At 53.5% G+C, this 20632-nt stretch overlaps 5 protein-coding genes across 5 annotated transcripts; 1 reads left to right on the forward strand and 4 right to left on the reverse strand.

Moving 5' to 3' along the window:
- Positions 1-251: 251 nt before the first annotated feature.
- MRS44_007471 (uncharacterized protein) lies at positions 252-1277 on the reverse strand (the record flags this gene model as incomplete). Its single annotated transcript, XM_046276969.2, has 1 exon — positions 252-1277. The coding sequence occupies one exon, from the start codon at positions 1275-1277 to the stop codon at positions 252-254; it is 1026 nt and encodes a 341-aa protein (XP_046128991.2).
- An 816-nt stretch (positions 1278-2093) lies between these two features.
- MRS44_007472 (uncharacterized protein) lies at positions 2094-4010 on the reverse strand (the record flags this gene model as incomplete). The annotated part of the gene is made up of 2 exons (XM_046281442.2): positions 2094-3520; positions 4004-4010. The coding sequence occupies 2 exons, from the start codon at positions 4008-4010 to the stop codon at positions 2094-2096; spliced, it is 1434 nt and encodes a 477-aa protein (XP_046128990.2).
- A 3783-nt stretch (positions 4011-7793) lies between these two features.
- MRS44_007473 (uncharacterized protein) lies at positions 7794-9718 on the forward strand (the record flags this gene model as incomplete). The annotated part of the gene is made up of 3 exons (XM_046276968.2): positions 7794-7796; positions 7866-9479; positions 9533-9718. 3 exons carry the CDS (start codon positions 7794-7796, stop codon positions 9716-9718), a joined length of 1803 nt encoding a protein of 600 aa, XP_046128988.2.
- Positions 9719-10441: 723 nt separating this feature from the next.
- On the reverse strand, positions 10442-11599 carry MRS44_007474 (uncharacterized protein; the record flags this gene model as incomplete). The annotated part of the gene is made up of 1 exon (XM_046274038.2): positions 10442-11599. The coding sequence occupies one exon, from the start codon at positions 11597-11599 to the stop codon at positions 10442-10444; it is 1158 nt and encodes a 385-aa protein (XP_046128987.1).
- A 3740-nt stretch (positions 11600-15339) lies between these two features.
- Positions 15340-18153, reverse strand: MRS44_007475 (uncharacterized protein; the record flags this gene model as incomplete). Its single annotated transcript, XM_046278609.2, has 3 exons — positions 15340-17489; positions 17540-17955; positions 18011-18153. 3 exons carry the CDS (start codon positions 18151-18153, stop codon positions 15340-15342), a joined length of 2709 nt encoding a protein of 902 aa, XP_046128986.2.
- Positions 18154-20632: the final 2479 nt, after the last annotated feature.

The following is a 20632-nucleotide window of genomic DNA, read 5'->3' on the forward strand; positions in this document are numbered from 1 at the left end:
TATTTGTTTGTGACAAGTTCTGGCTGTGAAACTGTCAGTTGTCATCTTGCCTCCAGCGGTGCTGTGCTTACAAGTCTTTGTCAAGACCACCTCAATTGATGATCAAACCGTATTCTATTATAATTGATACAAAGTCTTTTTCTGTTTTAATTATTACATATTCATTCGAAAGGTATAGTTGGTCGTATGTCATGTTCCACATTCCGCGTATATCCATCGTCCTCAACAACACGCAACTCAGTCAAGACAACTCAGTTCGCCCCGCCTTCACCACCCTGAGGCTCAAGACAATCCAGCCTGTAAAATGTCCACGACGCTCTGAAAACAGGCCTAAACTTGGCTTGCTCGAATGACCCGGACCACAGCTCGCACAGCTGCTCCACAGGGTTGAACGCAAACATGGCACACCCCTCGGTCTCCTTGCAGAACGCGTAGCAGCCCGCATAGTTGTCATAACCAGGAAACTTGCCAATTTTCGTACCCGACGTGTTTGCGTCGCCGTCAAGACCCCATCCTGGCCTTGCGCACGTATCCTTTCTATCATTGGCGAGGCATGATGTCGAATAGTAGTACCACTCAGCCCCGGGGGTATTATCGACGCCAATCTGTTCCAGCGTGCCCTTCCACGTCTCGCACTTGTTGCGTGTCGGGTTATACGCGAGGGTCGCGCAGTCGCTCTGGGACTCGCAGATGGCGAGACACTCATCGAGTGTCTTGTCGTCGTACGCCTGGATCTTGACTTCCGCAAGCTTGTCGTCCGAAAGGTCGTGGCCGGCGCCGCCAAGGACCGCGCACTCTTCAGTGCGGATTGGTTCTCTAGAAGTGGTTGTGGTTGAAATTTCTGTGCTTAAAGACTCGACAGTTGACGACTCGGCTGTAGAGGTGGCACTTGTCAACGTCTCTGCAGTTCCCGTGCTGGTCAAAGTCACAAATGTCGAGCTTGACACATCTGTTGAAGCCGTTGTAGTGCCAGTAGAAGTCTCGGTAAAGGTCTCAGTTGAGGATGAGACCAAACTCTCTGACACAGTCAAAGAAGTCTCAGAAGAAGAAGCCTCGAGAGTGGAGCTTGATGTAGCTGTCAAAGACGGGGCAGTTCCAGAAGAAGTCTCAGTAGATGACGCGACCAACGTCTCCGAAGAGCTGAAAGACGACTCAGATGAAGTAGCCGTCAAAGTTGAACTCGAAGTTAGAGAGGCCTTGGGTACACAAGGACCAGCATTGGCGCCGATGGCGGTCAGAGCAATGAATGTAACGACTAGAGACTTGAATACAGCCATCTTGTCTAGCGAACGAGAGACAAAGAGTAGGAAGAGATGAGGGTCGTCAGCCGCTGTCATTCCGTCTCTTCCTCCCATTATATGGCCTCTCGCTTTCCCACATTACCCCTGTTGATCTTCCAGCCAAGACATCTCGTCTCCTGCGCTATCGATCACTGCAGATGCTTAGAACCAACAGAGCCTCGCAAACGAAATCGATAGTTCCTCAGGTCCCTCTCGGCCGAATCAAATTGGCACACGCCACCGGGCGTCACTAAGCTAAGAGCTTCCGGGGGTGGCTGGACTAGTGAGCGTTTTTAAACACACCGTCCGACGGAGTGTGTGTGTGCAGACAATGCTATTGATGTTTTCTTTCTGAGACAGAATGCCCAGAGATGATGATGATAGTAGAAAAAGAAGAACCGAAAAAGCTCCCAAAGTCTATCCGAGTCTAGAGTTGCTTTGATATAACAAAATGTCAAAGCGGCGTCTTGTCTTCAAACTGTCCGCCAATCTTGTACCCCTCCCCATGTAGGTTCTTCCGCATGCATGCATCTTTCCTGTGCCTTGCCTTGCTGATCCCGTCGATCTTGTGGTTCATTCCGACCCGACAAGCAAGCAAACTAATCTGATGACAGTGGATGTAAAAAAGAAACGGTCTAATAGGTATCCAACGAAAATGCAGGGCCTTTGATCCTTAGGTACTGTGTGTGGCCTGTGTCCCTGATGCTAACTTGAGCCTTTCCTTTCTATGCAAAATGTCCAACATCATTCTCGTATGTCTCCTCCTCCTTGATCCGTCGTCAGCCACGACCTGATTTTGTGTGAACGGACCATTCAAGCTGGGGTCCGAGGTGATTGGTGGCCGTTGCTCGACCCCCCGGAGCGTCCGGGGATGAGCGGCTGTCTAGGTAGAGTAGTAGTCCGATTCAGGCGGTGTCGTGCTCGTGGGTTGGTTTGGTTGTGGTGAATCGTTATCGTCGTCAGAGGTACCCCTGGTCGCCTCTCGTCTTTTCCTCGTAACATCGTTAATCGCCATGTCTGCGGTGTGGCCGGGGTAGCGCATGACCGCCTCTGCTCTGCAGCTGACATGGTGCTCGCGAGACTTTTCCGGTTCCTAGCTCGAGCTCGAGCTCGAGTCCATCTCCATAATCTCCATGGCCCAATAAGGTAGCTCTCGTGCGAGGTCCTGGCCGGGATGTAGTCCTCCTCGCTCGAGTCAGGTTCCTCGAGCTCATCAATGCGCGCGGGGGGCGGGTCGTGGAATAGTAAGCTGGTTCGCTGCAGCTTTCTCCGCATGCGACGTGCGCTCGAGCCGACGTCGTTGACGTCTAATGCCTCACCGTCGTCGTCCGAGTCGCTGAGTTCACTATGCGTGCGCTTTCCAAAGCTGCTGCCCATGCTCATGCGGCGGAACTTTCTGAGCTGCTCACGCCGCCTCAGGAATGCCGACTCCTCGTCAAATTCGTAGTCGCCATCCGCAGCCTGCTCATTGTCTGAAGTCTCGTTGCTGCAGTTGAGGTTCTTGAAGTCCTTGACCATGGTTTTATGAGCCTTTCTGTGCCGTGATCTTGAGCGACTGCGGTTCGACTCAATCTCGGTGGGTTGCAGAACATCGAGTCCCTCACACTCAGGGTCCATCGGGTCAACATCCTCGAGAACAAAGTTGCAGGTGGCTGTGGCCGCGGTGGTAGCAGTGATATGTGAAGTCTCGGCCTCGTCTGTAGCACCGGACCTGTCAGAGTCAGAACCAGAGTCGGATTCAGAATCGTCTGAGTCGCTAGAGCTTTCGGCATCATCAGAAAGATCCATGTCAGACTCATCCGCCTCGGAAGCAGCAGCTGGCGCAGGACTGTTTGTTAAGCTGCGGATGCTTGGGCTCCCTGAGTCATCGTCATCATCATCATCGTCGTCTGAGTCGTCTTCGCTGGTATCGTCGAGCATATCGGACGAGGAAGATGAGCGAGGACTCAACTGCTCAGGACCCAGGTTGGGCTGGTAGCTAAACTGGTGACCATTTCCAACAGGCTTGATGTTGGGATCCGTGTCAAGAGGGTCAAAATAATCATGAAAGTCAGGCTGGCGCCGAGGTTTTAGACTGATCTTGCGGGAAAAGGGCGGCGATGTGGTGGGGGTCTCTGGTGGCGAGTTCGGGTCGGCGGCGGTGAGTTGTTGTTGGTCCTCAGCCTGGGTTTGAACCTGAGCGACCTTGAGGTTTGGCGTAGCGGGCCGCCGCCGGACGTTTTTCTCGGCATGCTGGTTGACTGAAGGACTCAAAGACAAAAAAACGTATATAATTTTGGTAGGTAGGCCGAGTTGAAAGTATTGGTGCAAGTGGCGGCGTCCACCACCTGACAACCGACGGCCGTTAGGTGTGTACGGTAGAGAAAAGGACAAGCCCGAGTCCGAGACCAGTACCGTCGGCGGGATCTTATCAATCGAGTCCCTTTGGTTGGCGTGGATGTGGGGTAAAGTGAGCCCAAGCCGATCCGGAAGTAAATAAATAGTGATTTAATAAGGGCCGGTAGGAGGATGAGGTACCAGTCTCGAGTATCGGATGAGAGGGAGAGAGGGAAGAGGATAAGAAGGAGACAAAAAAACGGCAGAAAAAAACCTGCAGCCGTTTTGCTGTGCTGTGCTGTGCTGTGCTTTGCTGGACTGGGCTGGGCTGGCCGGGCTGGCCTGCTCTGCAGTCTGGCTGGCTGGCTACTGCTGGCTCTGCTGGGATACTACGCGGGGCTGCCAACAGAGCATCGCAGGATGCAATGCACCCAAGTGGCCAAGTCCCAAGTGGGAGTGAGTGGGATTGATTGGGAGCGAGCGAGGGGAGGGGGAGGGGGTGGTCGATTGGGTTCGATTGGGCCAGGGCTGAGCGGGCTTTTTTGGGGGGCGTTTTTGGGCCCTCTTGCGCTGGGCTGGCACTGGACTGGACTGGCAGCAGTGGAGAGCAGCGAGGGGTAGAAGAGATATCGAAGGAGTAGAAGAAAAGGCCCTTGTTCGAAGGTTGGGCCTTGTCTGGTCCCGTCTTGTTGATCAGCCTGGGCTGAAGAGACAAAGGGACAAAGAAACCAGTGGCAGTCAGTCAGTGACAGGACAGCACCAATGGCGACGGGAATAATGATACGAGTGGCAGTGACAGTGGCGATGACGATGGGATGCTCGTTGCGAGACAACACCAGGTGGTGGTAGCAGTAGTAGTAGCGATAACAGCAGTAGTCAGGGAGTCAAGACCCAGAGGAGAATCTCCAACACGGAGAGGATGATATTCGGCTTGTGTTTGGGGTCATGATAATGTCTCGAAAACTGAGAGAGGGTGCCGATGTTTGGATCGAGCACTCTTCGCTTGGCGGGTGGGTGACAAGAGTCTCGTCTCTCGGAGAGATCTTGTCGGTTCCGCTTATCGTCGATTGAAACGTTTCTTTGCCTACTGCGATGGGATGGACCCTAAAAACGATGTGGGCGCCCTTGTACTTGGCAGGGTCTTGTCTTGTCTTGTTCGTCGACAAGATGAAACGGTCGACGACGGGAGAGAATAAAGAGGTTGCTGATTCCTTGTATCTTTTTTTGTCGTTCACTTGGAGGGGATCAAGCGAAGATGACAAAAAAAGAGGGAAAAGGAAAAAGAAGAAACGACAAGAGGAAAAAAAGAGGAGGGGAAGAAGAAAAAAGAAATGCAAGTAAGATGGATGGCGAGCGAGCAACGGACGGAGGGGATGGAGGGGAAGCGGCTTGATAGGCCCCGCAGCGTCCAAGAAACTTGAACAAGAGCAGCAGAGAAGAAGTACAGTACCGCAATGGTACTGCGATGGTACTCGACGGTCCAGATCTTGGCCCGGAGCGGACGACGGCGGGCGATTCTTTCTTAAAAAAGGACTGGTGATGGCGATGATGCGACCACCGGATGACCTGCCTGGGCAATCTATTTGGCAGAGCAACCACCACACAATCACTTGCGTCGTCGGGTCGGGGATGAGGCGAGCGGGTGGACAAGGCGAAGCAGACTAACAGTAATGCCTCAACCCAGAGAGGAAGAACAACAAGAACTAAAACCGTCGAGGGGTATGGGACGGTATGGGATGGTATCTCCTGCTGGCCTGTTCCTTGAGGTCAAAAAAGAGAAACTGGCACGAGGGAGCTCCAACTGCAAGGAAGGCCCTGTCTCTGAGGCTCAGCCCTTTTCTGATTCGGGTTTGGGCGGGCCTGGCGACGCCGACTGATGTGATGATTGACAAGACGTGAGAAAGCGGCCTTGTCTCTTCCTGCACCTTCTCGCTCTGTCTGTCTGTCTTGCGATTGCGGGACGGGAGAGAGTGGAGGAAACGTAGCGCCGTGACCGGGGCCGGGTTCGGGTCTGCAATGTGAAAAAGAGGAGGTTGGGCGCCGCCTCCAAGTGGATTCTTCTATCTTGTCCGGTGGAGAGAAGATGGGGATAGCTTCGGCGGGATGTCTCACTGACGTGAGGGGGGAGGGACTTTTTTAGAGTCAAGAACGATTGGGGGGATGGGTGGGTGATTCAGATCGAATGTCTTGGGAGATTCAAGGTTGCGTCTGTCAGTATTTGACAGGCCTGCGATGAAATCTCACGTGCTTTTGTATGGATCGGAGGAGGGAGCTCGGGATTTTGAGGAGACGGGAGGCAAACCGAATGTCTCTGGTATCACTCGGGCAGGCTTAATGCGTACGATGGATATTACAGCTGTTGATGGGGGAGGGGCTTGTGGCAGCCAACCGAAGTACAGTATCCGTATGTGGATAGAGATGGATAGATGGATCAATGTGAAAATCGAGCCGACCAGACTCGATTGATTGATGGTATCTCGAAAGATGAGAGATGGAGGTTCTCGACTTCTCACGCACAAACAAGGCGCCCTCGCTTTTATATCCATCCCACCACCTACATCTACCGCACCAGAAAAACTTCGGCAGTTCGACCAATATTGAATCACAGAAAAAACGAGGCCAGCTAGCTTTCTTTCTCTTTCGTCTGGAATGCAGGAAAAAATCATAGACATTATGGGCCGGCCCGCTGTAAATCCCCTTGCCCACGTCCAACAAGTCTCACTCTCGTGGATATCAGTGGTCGAGCCTTGTGTGATGGGATGGGCATGCCAGCGCAGACGCGGCTCAGCCAAGGATTCCTGGAGATGCGGAAGCGAGTGGGACACGAGATTCAAGCCCTTGCAGAAGGATCCCACAAGAGACGTCTTGATAGAATTTTTTTCTTCTCAATTATTCAACGGAATAAACGAACAACAGAAAAAACAACTCTCTAAGCGCCCTCGTGGACCAACCCATTGGCGCCGCCGGGGAATGGAGAGGAGGGGGGCATCACCGTCTTCAGCGCTTGGGCAGCAATGCTGAGGGCTTCCTGGGGTTTTTTTACACTCCCCACACATGAAATGTCGACTAACAATTAAAACAACCGAATTCGAGGGTGACATGGTTAGATTTAGCCTCTTGACACGTTGTTTTGTATGACTCTTTTCTTATCCGCAGATGGAGTACATTAGGCGCCGTGAATGTCAAAAAGAGCCCAACAGGCAAAGTAGGTAATTAGAACGCGGAGCCGTTTTTCGCAAATGCAAGAATGGGATGTCTGCGTTGAAAGGTTTGTCTGAGCTGGCAGGGCACACTCAAAAAAAACACGAATAAGAGGCTGCTACATATGCCATCCCTACTTCTTGTGATGCTTCCATCTCAACACCAAGCAAGCATGCAAGTAGACGGAAGGGTCCACGAATGTACATGTTTAAAAACACCTTACCCAAAGAGCTAATTAAAGCAAAAAGAAAAATGTACCGTCCGCGGATCGCTACGGTACCGATACCCATTCTGCGGTACCGAGGCGTTGTTCCCCCCAACGGCGCGCGCGCGCCCCCCGTCAATCGTCATCACGCAGCAGCAGCGTCTGGAACCCCAGCAGAGCTGACGGAATGGCATGGTTATCTCGCAGATGCGAACGCGCGCTGCCTATCGCAAGGACACACGTCTGATGCCATCATTGTGTAGCAGCCACTTCAACTGTTGTGCGTGAGGCCAGCCCTAGGGTTTTTGATGTTGGTGGTGCGGTGCGAGGAGAGCTAAAAACTCTCGGTTATCGTTTTCAGCTTGGGGATGCAGACTGACGAGAGACTGATGAGGTTGTACTAGATGCTATGCTGTGAGAGATGGCCTCGGCACAGATGCTTCTTGACGGATTGCAGAATTCACTCAAGATTTGATCTACGTACCCGAATACTTGAGGTACTCGAAATGGCAATGGCGAATCGCATCGCCATGCCCGATTCTGCAAAGATTGCTTTAATAAAAACTCCTCTACTGTAATAAATATGAGATATGCCGTATCGCCTGCGTCGAAAAAATGACCAAGATCGCCGTCCCCCGTGGCCGAGCCCGGCGAGCGGAGCCAAACAAGCCCGGCCTGCCCCGCTTCCCCGATAAGCACCGGCGCCGATGAAACTCTAGCCGCTGAAACAACATGCATTTCAATCATCACAAACAATTGCATCTCCCACCCCACGCGCCACCAATTTCACAATGGTAAGTTGAACACTCAAAGACATATATAAAATTAATCGCGCAATTATTTAATGCTTGTCACTTTTTCAGGCTCCAGATCCAAAACCTCCAGGTCGCAAACGTGGTCGCCCTCCAAACGCGTCAAAGCCGACCACCAGCGCGTCGCAGGACCGCCCCGACGAGTACGAAGCCGACGTCGAGGAAGCTGCGCGACCGAAACAGCGAGGACGACCCAAGAAGAGCGCCGATACCGTCGAACAGTCCCCGCCGCAGGAGGAGGCTCCTAAAAGGAAGCGCGGTCGGCCGTCTCTAGACTCAAAAGATGGCGACGCGACAGCAGAAGCGCAGCCCAAGCGGAAACGCGGTCGGCCTTCGCTCGAGAAGCAGCAGAACGAGGACGAGGTGGTAGAGGACACGCCGAAGCCGAAACGAGGGAGACGTCCGAAGCCCACCGAGGAACAGCAGGAGGAGCAGCCAGATGAGGACGAGGTTGTAGAGAACGCAGAAAAGCCAAAGCGACGCAGGCGCGCAAAACCCACCGAGGAGGAACAGAATGAAGAGCAACAGAACGAGGAAGATGCGGTAGAGAACGCTGGGAAGAAGAAGCGAGGCAAGCGCACGAAACCTACTGAGGAAGAGCAGCAACAGGACGAGGAGCAACAACCACGCAAGCGAGGACGCAAAGCAACCCAGCAACAAGAGCCAGAACCCGAAGAAGCAGAACCAGCGCCCAAGAAGAGACGTCGACGCGAAGCGCCTGCCGAAGAGGAGCCCGAGGAAGAACAGACTATTCGACGGAGCCCGCGAAACTCTTTGCGCGACCTTGGTCCTGAGAGTGTCCATAACAAGGGCGCCGAGGGGACCAAGTCGAAGAAGAAGAAGGGTCGAGCATCAGATACACGGGAACAGGAAGCGGAGAATCAGCAAGATGAAGCACAGCCAAAGAAACGTGGTCGACGGAAGGGATCGAGGCCATCAACTGAGAATGCAGAAGCAGCCAAGGAACAGGAACAGGAGCAACAAGACAACACCAACAAACGTCGTCGTCGTACCAGCAAAGAAGCCGCCTCCTCTTCAGACGAAGAACTCCCATCACCGCCAAAGCCATATCCTCACATCGCCCCTTATACCCGCACCATCAAGTCCTCAACCATCGCCGCGAAATGGACGCCCCTCAGGGGCGCATCCCTCCCCGCCGCCTCATCCATCCTCACCCTCGCCCACCAACCCATCCTCCAACGCACATCATCAACGCGGAACCGCCGCACCCACGCCTCAGCAGCCCTTCACCTCGTCTCACGTCGTATAGAGCGCAAGCTCGCCCGTGGTCTACCCTTCCCACCCGCCTCTTCATCCGGCGGTGCGCGCACGGGGCGGCGAAGAGGCGCAGACGCCGACGGCGGACGTGCCCTCGAGCTCGACTTTGAAGCTGTGCTAGACGGGAAGACAGCGTTGGAGAGACAGCTCGTTCCGGCGAAGCATGCGGTTGAGCTGCTCCGGGCTGAGAAGGCGAGGATGGAGCAAGAGTTGGAGGATGACTATGAAAAGCTGCGCAAGCTAGAGGCCGACGCGAGGGCGCAGACAAGAGAGCGAAAGGATTTATATCGAAAAGCTCACGTGTTGGCGCCTACATCGCAACCTCTACCGAAAGACCCAGACAACACCATCACAACAGATGACCGTGACACTTCAAGCAGTCTCAAGGTAAGTTCATCCCTTTTCTTAAGTCATAAAAATCAGAGTCTAATACAATGCAGCATCTCGTCGATACACCTCTTGAACCGCTAGCTCTTCAACTTGCCGGTCACGTTGAGAGCATCCGCGGTAACCTCCAGCAGGCTGATGGAGTTGCACCTCAGCTGGCACGAACAAAGGCTGCGCTGCAGGACGTATTGCATCGGTACTTGGACAGTGGAGCTTACGAGCAGGTCCTTTTGGGATAGGCTTTGTGTGAATTATGTATGTAATGATGAACAGGACTGTCCTCGGTATGTGGCGAGGAGTGATGAGGCGTTTGGGGTTTGACTTGGATGGACTCTCAAGGATGAGATGAGATGACAAGACAACGGACGTATGGAGTACTTTAGTATGAGACTTAATTGTGTAGACTACGTTACGCCTGGACGAGCAATACTACAGCATAGGTGGTTTATCAACACGACAGATTTACATGTCAATGAATGCAATGCCTAACTGAATCAATCACACTTCACACATCACGGCTATTCACTTGCAAGTTACTCCAAACCAGACATCCCCATTCACAGATATGTACAACGAAGGCTAAAAGATGTATATGACAAATAAACAACCCAAAGACGCGGAGCCTAGTCGACGGAACCAAACACTCCACGCAATCATAATCCTGTATCTATCCATCTAGAGAGAAAAGAGAAAAGGCGCTTCCCGCACCCATCGTAGGGCCCCATTTGTGCAAAAGAGGTATTTGAGTTTGTTGGTGGGCAAGATAGAGAGATCATGATATTCATTGAATTGGTTTTGGAAGAAGAAGCAGCAAAAAAAATTGTGTAAAATTGTCATACATCCAGGAAAGTGTCAACCCGCCTGAGGAATCCTCCCTCCACTAGATGCTAACCAAGAAAGTGACCAAAATACGGGGTCATGTACAGGATTGGACGGCATATACATGGTCGTCAACGAGACGCTTATCGGAGACGGCGGGCAAAGCCGGTGGGAGCAGCGTAGCCGCCGGTGGGGGTGGTGCCGTTGACGGGGTAGGGGACAACAGTGACGGTAGCCTCGAGGGTGGTGGTGGTGTCGCACTCCTCATCCTCGTCGTCATCATAGTCCTCATCATCATCGTCAGAGCCGGAGCCGGAACCGTTGTCGGAGCCAGAGCCGTTGTTGCCGCCCTTGGGACCCTCAGTAACGGAAGCATCGTGAGAGCCCTGGGTCTTGCTGCCCTCACCGCCGACGGTGACGTAGACAGTGGAGGCGGGAGCAGAGACGGTGACGGTGACGGTCTTGTCCTCGCAGACAGAGTCCTCGGAGCTGTTGCCAGTGGAAGAACCGTTGTCGGGGGTGTTGTTGCCAGTGGACTTGCCGTCATCACCGTTGCCGGTGGAGGTACCGTAGCTGGAGCCGGGGGTCTTGGTCTCAGTGGAACCAGCGCGCTCGACAGTCTTGGTCACGGTGCCGGTGCTGGTCTTGGTAGTAGTGGTGGTGGGCTCATCGGGAGTGCCGTTGCCCTTGCTACCATCGTCGGTCACCTCAGGGCCAGCCTCGGAGCAGGGAACAGTGATGGTAGTCTTGATGGTGGACTGAACGGTGGTGGTGACGACGCTGGCATCGGTACCAGTGCCGAGGGTGAGGGTGACAGTCTTGTCAGTGACAACATCGGAGGTGATGGTGGTCAGGCTGGTGGGCTCAGGAGCCTCAGGGGACTCGTCGCCAGCAGTAACGGGAGGGTAGGCACCGGTGCTCAGGGGAACATCGGCAGTCAGGGGGGCAGTGATGGTCTTGCCGGTGATGCCACCAGTCTGAGCCTCGCTGATGACCGAGGAAGAGATGTAGCCAGCCTCGGTGACGGGGCAGACAGTGGTGGTGAGAAGGACGGTGTTGGTGACAACGTAGGTGGTCTTGTCAGTCTCGGGGAGCTCGTCCAGGGCGGTCTGGTCACGGGCGGGGCAGTTGGTGACGGTGGGAGCGCAAGAGGTGATGGTATGGACCTCAGTGGTCAGGACAGTCAGGGTGGTGAGGGCATCGTCGGTGCCGTTGTCTCGGCGGAAGTGCATGTGGCGGGGGTAGGAGTAGGCGTTGGCCACGGCGGCAAACATGCCGATGTTAGCGATGACGGACTTCATCTTGGATGTTGTTTTGGATTTGCTGGGATTTTGCGGCGTCTTCAGTTTCGTCTATGTCAACGATTGGATGTCTTCAAAACAACTGCAGAAGTCAATTCCTTAGTTGTGAGTGGCGAGCAAGACACAGTTTTGCTTTACGAAAGAAGGTATAAAGTTGGAATGGTGAAAGCTGGTATGTGCAAGGACTGTAATGGCAAAAAAGCCGGAAAAGAATGGAATGAAAGTCACAAAAGACTGAAGGAGTGTGGTTGAGTGAGATAGACGAGACTGGGAGAAAGCAGAAATAAGACCACAGATGAGGCAGGAAGCGTTAGATATTAACAGAAAACGGAGTCGGGGTGGCACAACCGGGCTGAACGCCTCTTTTTAGCTCTTTGCTTCTTCCAAGGATCAGGAGTCAAACTACAAACACCGGACTGCCAAGAAGACTTGCGCATGGGGGTTGCGGTGGTCCACCGGGAGGCCCCTTGGATTTCTTGGGAGGCAGGGCCCGGCATCTCGATGTCCCTTAATCAGGGTGGAAGTTGTCAATCCCCACCGGGGAGAGCCCAGTCAGCCTCGGGGACGGTGGTGACTGACCCAAGGGTGCTGAGAGATATCACGGATGGCGACTAGGAGTGGACAACCTTGGTGGTAGCGTGGGCGTTTGCACGGAGGCGACGGGCGAGTGCCAGGACGAGGACCCTGCACTGGAGCAAGGGTGGCTTGTAGGTGAGACCATGCTGCTTGTTGCTGGTTGCTGCGGCGTCGGTGACTGGCGGCTGTCTAGCTGTGGATGTCCAAGCTGGTGGATGTCAGAGCTACAGAGTCACCAACGGTTGGAGAGGGCGGAGGTTCAGATGTTGGTGGGGCGCTTGACACTTGCCCAAAAGGGTTTGGCTCAGGGGCCTAAACACAAGGGTCCTGAGGGTTCCAGCTGGGGTGTGAGACCGGGGGCTTGGGAGAAGGTGCCAGGCACTGGGAGGAGCGGCGAGGCCAGCCATCCATCGTTGCACCCTGCAATTTGGACCATGGCGAACAGGCAGGTCCTTTGGTAATTGCGTAAAGGACCCTGTCAGCCGAGGCGCAGTTGAGGGGAACAGGGCGGTTATTCTGGATGATTCTGGAGGAATAATTATGAACAGACGAAAGAGAGTTGTGAACCCATTTCATCTCGTGCAAGGGAAAGAGAGATCTGACTTTTCTCTGCCCGTGCCTGTGCCTGCAGCAAGGAAAGAACTGTTCCTGCTGCTTCCTCCACTCCTTCCTTCGTTCCTTCCTCCATCCTTGCCTCTCGCGCCACCACGTCACTTTTTATGCAGGTACGGCGCAGAACCTGAGACGCCACGCGGGCCAATCGATCAAACCCACAACGCCTCCCGAGACTCTGATTGTCTGTGGTGGCCGCCACTTGAACAAGAGGAGAATCTGCTTGTCTTGCAATAAAAAGCATGCCCAGATCCTGTGATTCATGGTTGTGAGCCATTTGCAAAGTTGAGCGTGTTTGTGCATCATGCGGTGAGGCTGCACTTCTAAGCGATCTAGTCTTGGACATGCACTGCACACACCGATGCGATGCGATGCGATGCCCCTTGAGAAGCACCACTCATTAAGCTTGTGCTACCCTTTACAAGATTAGAGCAACATGCTGGAAATGCCCGACGGGTCGCTGCCTTGATCCCGTCTTTCTCGTATCCCCTGGTGCGACGCTGACTGCAGGGAAGGACGACACGAGCTGAGCTTCCCGGATATCTGGGTTCCATGCTACACGCTGGGAGCCTCGTCTGTGTCTTTTTGACGTCGCACAGGGGCCCTTCTGAAGCATCCCCGTCAACTACAGCTGCGACCGCCATGTCATCTCGGCTGATGCGCGACCACGGGGGGCACATCACTCCGGGAGGAGGCCAAGGCGGCCGGCATCCGACAACACATTGTACACTCTTGGCTGGAGTCTAGAATTACTAGCCAGCTCAGCGATCAGCACGTTTTCCATGCCGAGAGCCTCGTTGCAGAGCCGCTGCGTCGGGAGCTTGACATTTGTTTCACTAACCGCTGCAAGAAGCAACTCCGTATGCAACACCAGCATGTCTGTTCTCTGTCCCGTCTGCATATTTGCTGATGTGACTTGATCGCCATCAGCGCCCAAAGTTGCGCCAAAATGCGAAAGATCCTTTCTCTTCAAGCCCACTCCTGGATCTTGCCCGTGGCTCACATTCCTAGTGGTCGCTCCGTACATGGCTGACACTGCATTGTCATGACTCTCTTGCTTGCCCACTCAGCCTCGTCCGGCATACGCAGAGCGCCGGCAGTAATATCAGCCGATGCTACGCTGTGCTCTGTGCTTGATTACGATGCTTATGCTAATGGTTAAAAAAGACACAGAGAGCCTTCTTGATCATCGTTACTCTTTTGGTGTAAGCGGGGATCCTGGTCACCGTAGTCAAATCGACCAGCCAGGTTCATGACCGAGCTCTGCTGGTTGCCCCTTTCGGCAAGTAGATGGAATTCTGTCTGGCAGAAGAGATCCAATCCAAGCCATTCTAATCCCTGGAAGCAAAAAGAGGTCGTAATGGCGGCTACTCCAGGTCCACCATCTCATCTCGCTCAGCCATCGTACAACTTGACTACAAAAAGATCCTTACCAGGAGAACACGACAACAATACGAGAATCCCGCGTACATACAGAAAGAAAGATATACGAACAATCACAACTCATCTACCAGAAGCCACCGCCTCCTTCATCTATCGGCCACCGGCAAGCCCGCCCCATGTCCGCTAACTCTCCGTCTGCACGAGCCATGGGAGATACCATCACCCTTGTCGTTTCAGCGTCGCCTGGGTCCCTGTCACTGCTTGTCGCAGAATAACGACTCTGTTCCCCACCCTTAAATTATCCTCTCCCTTTGTTTTCCCAACCACGTAGAACTTGCTCGCCGGCTCGCGCGGCCATAACCATGGCGCGACACAGCAGGGTCCCTTTCCTGAGTAATTGAGTGAGCGATAATTAATTCATTCCCATGGATGCTGGCAACTCGTCGTCGTATCGTGTCAATCCTTGAGGCCTGAATTACCAAGGTCTTGGGCCTTGGTGCTGACCTCTTCATCTATCCCGAACCTGTGGCCCATCTCCCGCAAGGATCAATCTCGCTCTTCCATGGAAGTCTTCTTTGTCGTCCACCGTTTTTGGCGAGACTCTTTTCGTCCGGTTCACCGTTCCCCATCAAGACTGTGCCGCGTCATGGATTCCTCGCTCATCATCTCGCCAATCACCCAACCTCTCCGCCCGCGGGGAGATTCGTTCTTGGCTTTGCAAGGAAGATACCGTTGATCCGACTGCGCTATTAATGGCTCCAAATACGAACTAGCGGTGTTGATGCTGATGGGTGCTGATGCTATCCTCATCTGATGTCTCCATACGTTCTCACAACGTAGTATGAGTACAGCCTTATAGGATCTCTTGGGCTTCTCGCCAAGACCAACACAGGCATATGCAGCGAGCCTCATTAACCATGTCCAATTCAGTCTATGCTTAGCCAACATAAGCCACGTTTTGGGCATCATCCTTCTCCTCCTTCGGGTCTCTGTTTGCTGCGGCCTTCTCCTATCAAAAGCCTCCGAGAGCATGGTATCACAACCCACACTCAACTGCATGGACAAGGGGCTCGTCCCTGGGTTGTGATATCCGATCAAGTATAGACCGAGATTGCCAATCATTTGCCGCATATTAGTGGCGTGGATGTTCCCAGATCTCATCCCATCTCTCATTCGACCTCCTCGATCCTAGGCCGAGGCCGCCCAGATGCGTCTACCAGAGTCCCGCTTGGGTTAACGTGGAGGCCCGCCAAGTTTGTAAGCGCCGGGCCGCTTGGCTGACTTTGCGTTGGCAGCATGCTTGCCATCTGCCAGTTTTCCAAGCTCTCGATCACGTCGTTGGCATGTTGCTTCACCAAGCCGTCCCCGTCTGTGGCCGCCACATATTGCAGAGTCCTCAGGATATCCTCTCGACTATCGTTGGTGAGGCCGAACCCAAGTTTTCGCCCAGACTCCTTGGCGGCGTCCAGAGCTCTCACAAAGCTCAGCACATTCAAGATGGCAGCTCTTCGGAGGATAGCCGTCTCCAGCTCACGCTCCATGGTGAGAATGTTGACACATAGGTCAACACTTGCAGAAACCAAGGTCGGCCCTATGCCACCGATATTCGTCTCGAGAGCGGCACCAAAGATGGACAGCGCTGAAGTTCGCACTCGAACATCTTCGCTACCCCTCTTGCTTTCCCACCCTTGAAGGATTTGCGCCAAGATGTCATTATTGGCCCTTTCTTCTTCGGTTAGATCTTCGTCCACATCCATGTCGTCGTCGTCATCCTCGTCCTTCTTCTTTTTCATCATTTTCTTCTTCTCATCGCGAGTCTGCTTCGCCATTGTCTTTGGCCGGTACCCACGACGCCCAGCGATGGAGAGTAGTGTCTCGCAGACTTGCTGGGCCACATCTCCTGCAAAAGTCTCGCCAAGTCGTTGGGTCACTTGAAGTAGTGCCTCGCCGAACCGTAGTCGGACATCCGTCGATGTCTTTTCCTGGGCATCCAAGTAGTGATCCAGAAGCTCCTGTACCGCCGACTTTGGATGCTTGTTTGCAAGCTGAGTGTATACTTTGATAACACGCAGATTGATGTAGTCTTCGTTGTTCTCGAGGAGGTTGGACAAAAGCACGGAAATCGCGGGAATGTCCAGAATCGGACTATCTGCCATTATCAGACCCGAGAGCAGATTGAGACCCTCTGACACAACTGGTGGCGGGTTATCGCTCCCGCCTGTGATGTAGTTCATAGCCAGGCTGTAAGTCCTGCGGTCTTCAACTTGGCGAGCGCTCGGTGCTGAAGTAGGCTCGTCCAATTCTTCCACATCGTCGCGGTACTTGAGTAACAAGGCCAAGTTTCTTGCAGTGGGTGACACTTGTGCCCTGTCTTCTCGAGACAACCTATCCAGGGTAGTTTCGACAATCTTGAGCTCCTCCGGCTTGATGTGAGATTTCTGGAACGTTGGTGCCGTGATGACCAGGTTCAGGAGACTGAGCACCACCGCTAGGAGATCATCTGCTAATCGTGATTGGCCATCTGCGGTGAGGACCTGACAGATAAGCTCTAGCAGCTGGTCGAAATGGCTGACGAGCTTCTCAGGTGCTTTGTCCATGAGTTTTTGGAGTACAGTGACTTCAACAAGGTCCTGAACAGGAGACTCCGGCGCCTCACCTTCAGGGTGGATGTCGATTTTAATCTCGTCATTTTGCTTCCCTGCTGTCTCAATCCATCGCCGTAACAGACTGAGAAAGATGGATGAGACTTCTGCTGCGGAGCAAGAAGTTACAATGGAATCAACCAAGGTAACTGATTTGTCTTCGAGCTCGGTCCAGTTTAGCTCAATACCCGATTTGAAGTCGAAGCCACGCGGCTCCACCGCCTCGACTTCTCCCTTCCCCCTCAAACGATACTCCCAAGGCTTTTCTGTGTCACCCGAAGAGCCCTTGCAGAGGAGATTCTTGAGGAAGGGCTTGACACTGTCGGCGGTACCAAAGAGCCGCAAGTAAGCCTGCAACAATGTCCTAGCAGGCTTGACAAAATCGTTCTCGGTGACGGGTAAGGGGTTGGGCCATGACCCAAGTACCCAGATTTGGACCAGTACCGGTCTAAGGAGACGCCTACATAGACCAGGAGATGGGTTGGACAGCACAAGAGTGTTAAGTCGCTGGAGGGATGTCTTGAGTGACTGGGAGGCAACAAGAACATGGTCCTGGCTGAGGTCGACAATGTCTTCCTCCTGTTTGATGACGGTTGAATCAAGACTTGACCCCGTTCTCAGTGATGGATTCAAGTCTTGCACGAGCGGTTGGACGAATGCGTTCCATCCAGGAGACCCTAGGTCGATCAGTAACGCCACCACAAACAAACCGCTCCATTTTACTCACCAGGCGCTCCATATTGCTTCTTCCCGAGGATTCCATATCCAACAATTTGGGCGGCAGTCCTGGCCATATCTGGGCCAGCTTGTCCATCTATAAGACTGAAGAGCTGCCCAGAAATATCCAAGAACCATGCATCTGCAGTCATGCTCGCCGGAACTGACGACAACAGCCGGGTAGCAACAGCGACAGCCTCGTGGGTGATGCTGGCTCCCTGCTTTTGCGGTGCAGCATCGGCCTCCGGGGTCTTCCCAACATTGCTGGGGTGCACCGAAAAGACAAACTCCATGGTTCCGCGGACACCATCCGGACGAAGCGGGATGAGAGTCAGGGTTTGGAGTATCGGATTCCGCAGCCATGGTGGAAGAATAGAGGGTTTAATGAGGGCATTCAGAGCTGGCAGAAGAGTCCATGTTTCGGTGCTTTGAAAGTCAGTATCCTGGCTTAAAGGCTGAACTCCAGTCATGCACTACTGACCTTTCAATCAGCTTGTTGTACTCCTCAACACCTGAAGCTCGAGTGGCCGCATCGGTATTAGGATCAAAGGCCTTTTTCCCAGCTTCAACTATCACTTCAATAATTTTGGGCTGCCCGCCTGCCGAAGAGGATGAGCTCGCCATTATGGTTATGGCTCAAGGTGGAAATAATGGAAGTATGGAAAAGTGTTTTGTCATCATGATCCATTCAGCCTGGCCTTCATGTGCACCCATCACACTATTAGCACTGTGGGGAGGTTGGTGTCGCGGTCACGTGTGTGCGCGTCGCCCTGGCATTCAAATGTGGGGACGCTGCCTCTCTTCGCGTCTTCTTCTTCTCTTCCTCACTGCACTTTCACAGTCAATAACCACTCCGCGTTTCTGTTCAGTTCCTCGGTTTTTTGCTGGAGACACGATTATCGCCAGAATGCCTAACGATTCATACAGATCAGCTTTTTGGAATCTCTCGACGCTTCAAGATGAACTCCTTCACTCTTACTCAACACGCGCGACGCCTCCCCCACAGTTCTCCGACTCACGTTTTCCGCAAGGAATGTCTATCGCAGGCCCCCTTCCCATCTGGTTAGCCGCAATATGCCGCTCTCGAACCTGTATCAGGATCTCGTTATGCCGCAGCTGGATTATTGTGGATGCACCGCGACCTGGAGAGGTCGTACCAGGGCAGAAGGGTAACGCGTTTCGGAACTTAACCCTAAGAAGATATCTGGTTTAAGCTTTGCGCTCTTGTCGTCCAAGTCGTCTTCTAAGCCGGCTAGGCACCTATGGCTGTGACGTGCCCGCTGAAAAGTTGGACGATCGGCTTGTGGTGCCAGGCGGACGGACAGGCGAGGAGGACAGTCCAGTCACCTCAGTGTGCGCGAGAGGATCGGTGCCATGAGCCGTGACGGTAAGAGCCTCTGGTCTGAGGACGCTCGTCAGCCCTTTCCACTGGAACCAGCACATCGGTCAAGAGTAGACCGTCCTGGAGATGCAATCAGCCACGGGATTATGGAGGTGGAACCGGCTTGGCCCTCGCGCCCTCTGTGCCCAAGCAGCCAAGAAGTGGGGTGTTGGTATGGCTTCATACAGTCAGTCTCCGTATTTCATCAACTCGCCCAAGTCGTCGCCTGTCGGAACCGCCATCTGGTTAACTCCACCTGGTGCAATGGGCCACTTGCGGAAACACACAGAAATTCGAACGACAACTGACCATTCTTGCCAGCCAAACGGCTCCCGGCCCTTCGAAGCTGCAGATCGATGGCTTGGCAGATTGCTGCACTGGTTCATATCAATCCACTCCCTCGGCTCGATTCGCTCCCAGGACCATACCATGGCAATTTGTCGTGGTGTGTGACGCTCTGCGTCTGGTCTGACCAAGCGCATTAACCTCTAGCCATGGGTCTCCAATCCCTTGGTCATGATGGGCGCCAGCCCACCTGAGGGTGCCTATATACTGGACAGGGTCCAGATGGCCCTAAAGGATTCCTCGACTCTAACCTGAAAAGGCGAGCCTGAGATGACAGGGTGGTTTTTATGGATGTCTTTTGTCCACCCGTTCACGTCCTCCGCAATTCTTGCTACAAGATGGAGAGATTACAAAAACTGGTCCTTGTTGGCAGTGCGAATCAAACAGAAGGGGTCATCTTGTTCGCGTCGAGTGTTTTTCAGACTGCGTTCTGTCATGACGGCTTTCGGTGGTATTCTGTTGGCGAAGGCATCTAACTATACTGGGATTTACAGCTACTCGGGACAGTTCAGCTTTGCATTCGCCTTGTTCCCAACGACAAAGATCTGCAGCTAAGGTTCAAAGCAGCACCGGGACCCATCTCGAGTTGGAGTCAAAGTTTCGTACTTGTCTGGTGTTGTGGCGGGCCTAGCCGTGGGTTGAGTCCGAGGTTGCCGGGTCGCACAGCTGGACTGAGTTGTACCGTTGGATCTTGGACAGGCCTAGTTGGATAGGTAGTCCTGGTTGTCCTCTCGCCAGAAATGGTGCGGAGGGCAACCCCCCGCAGAGGGGATAAGTCTACCCGCTTCCTCCACTGTTGATATAGGTGCTAACACTGAAGCAGGTCGATATGAGAGCTTCAGCGCTCGTTACGACCTGAGCACGAAAGATGTGCCTACACGTGGGAGATACAGCTAATCAGTCGACAGTGGAGCCGGCTTGCGCGATATTGCAGGCCATTTCTCGGAGCCGACGTGCCGGAAGATATATGTAATGATGTCATTGCGCAACCCTTCAACACAGGCCTCCCACAAGCATTTCTACCATTGCTGTTGGTAAGGCTGTGCGACGGAACTTCCAGGTTAATTAGGGGCTAAGATCGAGCTGATGCAGGAAATTGATAGTCTGGGAGCTGTTTCACGTCTTAGCATGTGCCTAGGTGGTGTCCGCCAAAGCTTGATTCCATCCCGGCCGTAAGAGATGGACCAATAGGATGAGGCCAATGACTTGAGACCAAATGACAGTGATGTCACCCAATGCAGGAACTTGTTGGCACAGGAGCCGGCCAGCCGGCTTTAGTCATAAACAAGCGGTTCTCCCTTTAGATCTTTTCGTGTCTCGTGCTTCTAGCTTGGACACTCGCGTCCCCCCCCCGCTACCAGCCATCGTGGGATGTGA

Source organism: Fusarium solani, assembly GCF_023522795.1.
Source record: "Fusarium solani strain SB1 chromosome Unknown bctg00000004, whole genome shotgun sequence".
Lineage (NCBI taxonomy): Eukaryota > Fungi > Ascomycota > Sordariomycetes > Hypocreales > Nectriaceae > Fusarium > Fusarium solani.